General features: G+C 53.8%; 1 protein-coding gene across 1 annotated transcript in view; it reads right to left on the bottom strand.

The window, feature by feature from the left end:
* Positions 1 to 5,689: 5,689 nt before the first annotated feature.
* Positions 5,690 to 7,500, bottom strand: part of hcn4 (hyperpolarization activated cyclic nucleotide-gated potassium channel 4) — a 90,115-nt gene continuing 88,304 nt past the window's right edge. Inside the window, exons 8-10 of the mRNA XM_056607160.1 lie at positions 7,265 to 7,500; positions 6,985 to 7,186; positions 5,690 to 6,629 (exon numbers count right to left, since the gene is read on the bottom strand). The exon at positions 7,265 to 7,500 is cut by the window's right edge and continues 301 nt beyond it. Coding sequence (XP_056463135.1) covers positions 5,690 to 6,629; positions 6,985 to 7,186; positions 7,265 to 7,500 — 1,378 coding nt within the window. The remainder of the gene's footprint in view (positions 6,630 to 6,984; positions 7,187 to 7,264) is intronic.

Below are 7,500 nucleotides of genomic sequence, written 5' to 3'. Positions count from 1 at the left end.
TGTTTGCATCCCACTGCACTCTTCCCTAGAGTCCAGCTGGGATTCCCCACACATGAAGACGGTGATCAGCACAATAGCTTGGCTTAAGCACGCTTCCTCATGCACACTACTGCAGCCTCTATCCTCCTAAACCCTGCCTTCTTCCTCCTAACAGCCTATTTAACAATTAAACAAAAGCAAACCCTGTCATATTTCCGTGGATTGTCTCGATACCAAATCTACCTTGGCCATTTGTGTCAGTTTAAACATTAGTTGTACATGGATTTACTTTCGATTGACATTGAACGGATTGCTTATATCGATTCAAATGGTAAATTAGCTCGATTCATGGGAATTCTTGCCACCGAACTGCCACCGAAACGTTAAGCTACAAAGATGTGTAAGGCGGTGGGGTATCTGTGATCTATAATCTGGTATTAAACCACACACACACACACACACACACACACACACACACACACACACACACACACACACACACACACACACACACACGAACACACACACACACACACACACACACACACACACACACACACAGAGGTAAGCCTCTACCTCTGTTGTGTGTGTGGAGGTTAACCTAAAGTGGGTCGCTCCCAGGTGGCGGGGGCTTCACAGCAGTCCTCTTGCAGGTGACAATCACACCACTGCTCTCTCACACTACATCTGTAATTGAGGTCAGTGCCTTCGCTTGCTGTGGCCCGCAAATCAGATTGTTCTGATGTCCGATGTCCATTTTATGACCAATTATGACGAGGCACAGTTTGTATGTCAAAATAACCAGTGGTGGACTGTGGTTGCCTTGCTCCGAAAGATAACCCCCAAAATCGTTTTTTGTTGGTTGGAGGGTGAAGATTAGTATATGGGTCTGGATGAAAATGTACAGGTAAACACATGCTCATACTCCCATTTACCGTAGAGAAAACGCGAGCTGACCCCTGTTGGTGTCGTGTATAATTCTCAATCGCTGAGAATGTTTTCATGAGTGTACTGAGTGTACTGTTTGTTCATCCGTGCTGATTCACCCCCAGCCTCCACCACAAAACGGTGCCTAGGTGAATCCAGATAGCCAGGGGTTCATGAACCCGATGAAATGTGCTACACACGGTTTGATGCGATCACATGCACATCTGACTCTAACCTCATTCCAGTTTGTACCCTAAACTGCACCTGACATTTACTTGGATCAGTACATATTGGAACTGCATTATTTCGGATTGAATCAGCATGGCTCTGATTGACCAAGAGCGCCTCGACAAAGCCATGCATTCCTCCCTACTCTTCATCTGCCTCGGCCTCGGCCTGTCTCGGTGGGACGCAGGGCGATGAATGGCAGATGCGTGGCGGAGTTTAGGTGGATGACATAGGGAAATGGGATGGAAATACCTCCATGCATGAATGGGCCAGTCGCTCATTTCTCTATTCATGTCGCTCGGAGGAAATACATTTTTCAATGCATTCCAATTGAATTCCCAGCTGAGCCCCCTTTCCCCTATTGCATGGTTTGCTTCCCTAAAGGGCAAAGAAGGTGCCTTCTGGAGATTTTTGTGAATTTGAGTGAAAGCTAAAATCCAATCTTACAAACAATTCCAATCAAAACTTTTTTTCGCATGTTGTCTGGAGGATAACTAAAGCCTCCGCGGTTTAGGAGTTGGGGTGAGCCGTGTCCCTGCAGGGAACACCGCCCCATACGACGGTGTTTACGTGTTTCCTGCAGAGCCGTGCTCTAGGCGGACGGGCCATGGGTCACATTGTGACGGTGGCTGTGTTGGCGGTGACAGATTAAAGTGATACACTCCCCTGGCCCCGTTATCTGCCATAATGGAGCAGATCCGTAGCTCATCGAGAATAATCAATCCACGTCCCATTGTTAGACGCTCCCCGGGCAATGACCTGTGCTGCCTCATCCAGCCCCCCCCCCCTTCACCAAGGACACACAGACATGCACGCGCACACACACACACACACGCACAAGCACACACACACGCACCCACGCACGCACACACACACGCACGCACACACACACATACAAACATAAACACACACACACACGCACACAGACACACACAAGGATGCACATGCAGGCACAAACACACACACATACACACGGACTCAGATGACACACACACGCACACACACACACATCACCGCGTCAGCTGCCAGCTCCATCGCCCAGCAGAAGTCCCCTTCCTCATAACCTTCAATCAAAACATACGCAAGTGACCTGGCCAGCGCTCATAAGGCAGGCCTCCCTTCAGAGTCCCCTCATATGAGTACCGGACGGGGGGCCCGCCTGCTTGACGTCCCCTCTCGACTCCGTGTCCAATCAGATCATTCGCTCAATGCATCAACGTCTCTTCACATTTACAGCCTCTACCTCGGAGCCGCTGCTGTCTGCTCTACCCTGAAGCGCCCCCTGTGACTGAATAAGGTCATGCTGTCGGGGGGGCCCTCTACCGGGACCCCTGTACCGGGACCCCCATACCGGGACCCCCATACTGGGACCCTTGCACTGGGACCCCCGTCGGCGACCACCATCACCATCATCACCACCACCTCCACCACCTTCCAACCCCGCCCCAACCATCAGCACCATCACCACCGATACCACCACCATCAGCACCACCACCTTCCACCAGCCCACCTACTTTGAGATGGCGTTCCACGCTGCAGAGCCACGCGTCACACGCAGCGCGCACAAGGACATGCATATTGGAGAGGCTCCCAAGAGCGAGCTGAGCTTCAGCAGAGATGACGACAGCAAGGCTGACAACCAGCACGCTTACAAGGAAGGGACTGGAAAACGGCATGAGAGAGAGACAGAGAGAGACACAGAGAGAGAGAGAGAGAGAGACAGACAGAGAGAGAGAGAGAGAGAGAGAGAGAGAGACAGAGAGAGAGAGAGAGAGAAGAGAGAGAGAGGAGAGAGAGAGAGAGAGAGAGAGAGAGAGAGACAGAGAGAGAGAGACAGAGAGACCGCGACAGACAGAGAGGTGGGTATGAATAGGGGATGTGTAGTGGGTTTACAATGTAATGTGTTTTTTGCACGTTATTGTCTCCTCAGTAAAGGAATACTTGTATAAAACCATTGCTTGCATATGTTTTAAACCAATGTGGATACACCTGGATGGAAAGCCCTGACAATGCTCTACCGGATTTGAAGAAAATAAAAATAAGACTAATAAAATGCCCTTAACCAAGGCACTGACCCATTGCTGTTCCTTCTCTGAGCATCTGGCCTTATGCAGATGTTGCTCCTCCGCCTCACTTTGAGATCCTTTTACCTGTCTCTCTCCCATTCAAGCTCAGGCTGCTTTTGTCAAATTCTTCTACGGATGAATGGCTTTGAAAAAGGGCTTGGGATGTTTGCCTATATGGAACGATAATAGCCTCGGTAATATAAAACGTACAGATGATAAATAAAAACATGAACAGATGAACGCAAGCAAATACGCAATCTTCAATTTAATCAAAACAAACGAGGACAACAAACGACCCCTCTTTTATATTTCCCCTGACGTATCTAAATAGAGACGCAGCAGCGATGCCGTGTCGCGGTGCCATCGATCGCTCGCACTGTTATGACCACGTTTTCAATCAAGGGGAATGTGTCGTTCAGAAAAGACCCCTCAGATGGCTGGGGGATGAGACCAATGATCGGTTTCCTTAGGAGAGCATCCACCATGCACGTGTGATTGTTTTTGCTTTAGAGATACATCTCTGCGATGTTTGCGTGGGTGCGACCGTGCATACTTGTCGCTACGGGGTGGGGGTGGGGATGACGGAGACCTTAATGAGGACGGAGAGCGTCCCCGGCACACCTCTGCCGAGCCGGGCCGCGGTGACCTGTGTGGGCCTGGGAGATCCAGGCTTGTCTGCTTCAATTAGGCCGCCGCCGCTGAGGGCTGTGTCTCTGTGTCTGAGGTAGGGCCCCAGCTGGGTGAGCGAGACCCGGGTCTCTCCCAGGCACACCGCCGCTAAGTACAGATGCTCCCCCGCGCCGGGCTCTCGCTCCCCGGGCCCACGTACCTAAAGAGAGCTTATTTCACTAATGGCCACGTTTGGCTGGGGAGTCGCTCGGCTCTGTGATTCATCGTCGTCTCGTCTTCGCTAGTCACCTTGAGAGGGTGTGGAAACCTTTGCTGGCAATTATAATGTAGAAATGTTTGGAGCTATTTATCCGTCGTTATTTACAGTTCTTTGAATGTTGTGAATTACTGCGGAAGGCCTGCTTACACGATTTGTGTGTGTGTGTTGTTTCTAATGCAGCAACCAAGCGTGGTCAGAAAGCCTGGCCGACCATCAGTCTTCATGATGTGGGCCTCCCAGCCCCTGAGAGTCCACTCTAGCATCCATAGACGTGTTGCATACCTTCTGCATTCCCGAGCTCCCATACGTTCCAGTGGCATTCCGTTGGGTTGATGTATCCCTGCCCTTGAAAGAGCTGCTATAATGAGTATGCTATGCAGTAAATGGGGAGAGTTATTTTTGTTTTCCGACCATTTACAGAACAAATTCTGTGGATGCCATTCGTTTTAAAGATTGTATCTTAAGATATATGGATTTTATGTCCGGCAAATAGATGACCACACACAAGCTGGGATGTGTGGAAGTGCTAGTATTTGTTGAACCAAGAACTTCTTTTGATCAGTCAGGGCAGGATGCTGTCTGGCATCAGGCTGCGCCAACATGGTCACACTCTCACACACTTCTGCTGGCGAGCAACTCCGGGCGCACGCACACTGTCAGAAACAGAGATATTTTCTGCCCCCCTCACACCCATAGAGAGATCGGTATCACACTGCAAGCATCACCCTCTCCCTCACATACAACAGCACTTTCCTTTTTTAGTTTTTTGCGGCTTTAACTTGGAAGACAAAGTGAGCTTGTAAGGACGTAGTTAAGGATAAGCCAGCCGTTAACGCGTTGGTGTGTCTCAATATCGACAAGGACTTAGGCCTTTTTTTTTCAAAACAAACCCTCCAGGTTACAGTTTTACTACAGTGGTATAAAAACATGGACATACAAGCCAAGAAAAGGCAAATTGATTACCACATAGGAAAAGTCTCTTTTGGTTCCCTAAAATCTCATCTCCAACACCAAGTAGGTTTTGCAAAGGTCACACAGAGGATAAATAGTACAATCTAATAGATACGCTTGAGGATGGACAATATGTCATCCCACATAGGTAGGTAAAAGAGCCTGCTAGTATTGAAGCGTGTCTTTTGAGCTAAAAAGTTTAGAGTTGTATTTTTTCTTGGGACACAAAAAGCCTCTATACATGCAGGTATTAGTGCATAGGTTCCCGCAGAAAAATGTATTATTGTGTTCACAAAGCATTGCCTAAACCTCAGCAGATGAATTTGGCATAGTCATAGAAATAAAGGAAATAGATTCAATTGCACACCCCCCTAGTCTCTTTGCTAAACATATATATTGAAATATATCTATCGAGTGAAAGATTTTAAAAAAGGAAAAGTGAAGCATAACACAAAACAAGGAGCTCTGAAACACCCGGAAAAGAGTCAGTAATCTTATATCACAGTCAAGTGAAATCTCAGGGGAGGAACAAAAGGAGATGGAACACAGCAGCAAAGGCCGGATCTAGAGCGAGTAACAAACAAGCGCAGAGAGACGCTCCGTCGCTGAGTCAGTCCTCAGGGGGAGAGCAGGAGGGTGTGATCCAACCTCACAAGTTGGACGGGAGTTTGGAGCGCACAGTCTGCGGCGGCTCCAGCTCCGAGCCCCTCCGGGAGGGGGGCTGCCCGGGGCCCGACGACGACGACGACGACGGCGCCAGAGTCTGGTGCGGGGGGCCTGGGGACACCTGGAAGGGAGGAGTTATGTGCCCCGGGATCGGGCTGCGGGGCTTTGGCACGAGGGTGGGCGAGGAGAAGGGCGACGGGTAGTAACCCGTGTCCAGCTGGATGCTACTGCGGGGCAGCGGGTGTCCCAGGGCCTGAGCCACCTCCTCGGGCAGGGACGTGCGGGAGCAGGACAAGAGTCTGAGGTCCTCCGAGAAGCGGCCCGTCGTCTCCCTCCCGGGGCCCGTGTGCGTCTGGGGCGGGAGGGAGGGCTGGAGCATGAGCAGCGAGCTCCGGGAGCCGGCAGCGCTGGAGGGGACGCTGTAGTGGAACGTCCGACCGGCCACCGGGCTCTGGACGGTGGGGCTGGGGGCCAGCGGCGTCAGACAGGGCGAGGCGTTGGCCGAGCCGTACTGGGCCAGGGAGGCCAGAGCGGACCTCTCCAGGGACAGCTGGTGGGGCAGCAGGGCGGACCGCAGGACGGCCAGGCTGACCAGGCCCGCCGACGACGGGGAGCCCTCCAGAGGCTGCTGCTGGACGGGCTGGCCCTTACTGGAGGCCGGGGATCCTTGCGGAGGGGAGTGGAAGAGGTTCAGTCCGCCAGCAGTCCGACCTCCCGCGGAGAACTGCTGCAGCGACCCCACCTGAGGGAGCTTGGTGAGCTGGCCGGGCATGGAGCTGGTCGACCCGGTGGAGATGGGACTGATGTTACTCTGGCAGCCGGGAGAGCCTAACGCTCCGGCTGTCATTCCCCCTGACGTCCCCCCTATGTGCCCGGATGCCCCTCCCCCTGTATAAGTACCTCCTATTGAACCCCGTTTATGCCTTTCAGCACTTCCTCCCGAGGCGCCTCTTGAAGACCCGTCCATTATAGTCCCGCCTTTAAATCCATCCGGCGTTGCTATCAATTCCCCAAAAGCTCCGCCCATCGATCCCATAGTTGTTCCCCTAGCGGCGCCGGTCATCAAGCCTCCACTAACCCCTCCCACTGATTCCCCGGTAGCTCCACCCATTGTAAAATGGCCGCCGGTGGCCCCCTCAAAACGCCCGCCGATCTCTGTAAAGTCATCCGTCGCCAGGGCCGGTTCTATCTCGATCTCAACGCTGACCGACCCTTCGGCAGAACCTCTGCCCCCACCACCCGTGCACCAGCTGCTCGCTCCACCGCAGGCCCCGCCACCCCCCCCCCCCCGCCCCCCCGCCCAGCCCCGACCCCGTGCTCCCGCCCATCGCCCCCTGGTGGAAGAGGGTGGACAGGGGTGGGGTGCTGGAGCGGAGCGGTAGGTGGTGCTGGGGGGGGGGGTGGTAAAGCTGGGCCAGGCTAGAGGTCGGGGAACCGGAGGAGGAGCGGGGGGGTCCGAAGGGGAACGCCGACGCCCCGGCACCACCGGAGCCCGTCTTGGCCCCGGGACCGGGACCAGGACCGGGACCGGGACCGGGACCCGGACCCCTGCCCCCAGTACAGCCAGTCCCACGAGGACCACCACTGGCGGAGGCCTGCTGGCTGGAGCCCCCCCCCGCCCCCGACCCGGAGGCGATGTGGTGGGCTCGGAAGGCGGCGAGCAGCGACATGTCGGCCCCCCCGTGCAGCTTCGAGGGAGTCCCCGCGGGGGAGTCGTCGGCCGACCCGGGCGTGGTGGAAGAGGTCGCCGACGCGCGGAACTTCTTCAGCCGACAGGGGGGGTCTTTGAGGGGG

This window comes from Gadus chalcogrammus, chromosome 14 (genome assembly GCF_026213295.1).
Source record: "Gadus chalcogrammus isolate NIFS_2021 chromosome 14, NIFS_Gcha_1.0, whole genome shotgun sequence".
Lineage (NCBI taxonomy): Eukaryota > Metazoa > Chordata > Actinopteri > Gadiformes > Gadidae > Gadus > Gadus chalcogrammus.
This window is presented reverse-complemented; position numbering and strand designations above follow the sequence as displayed.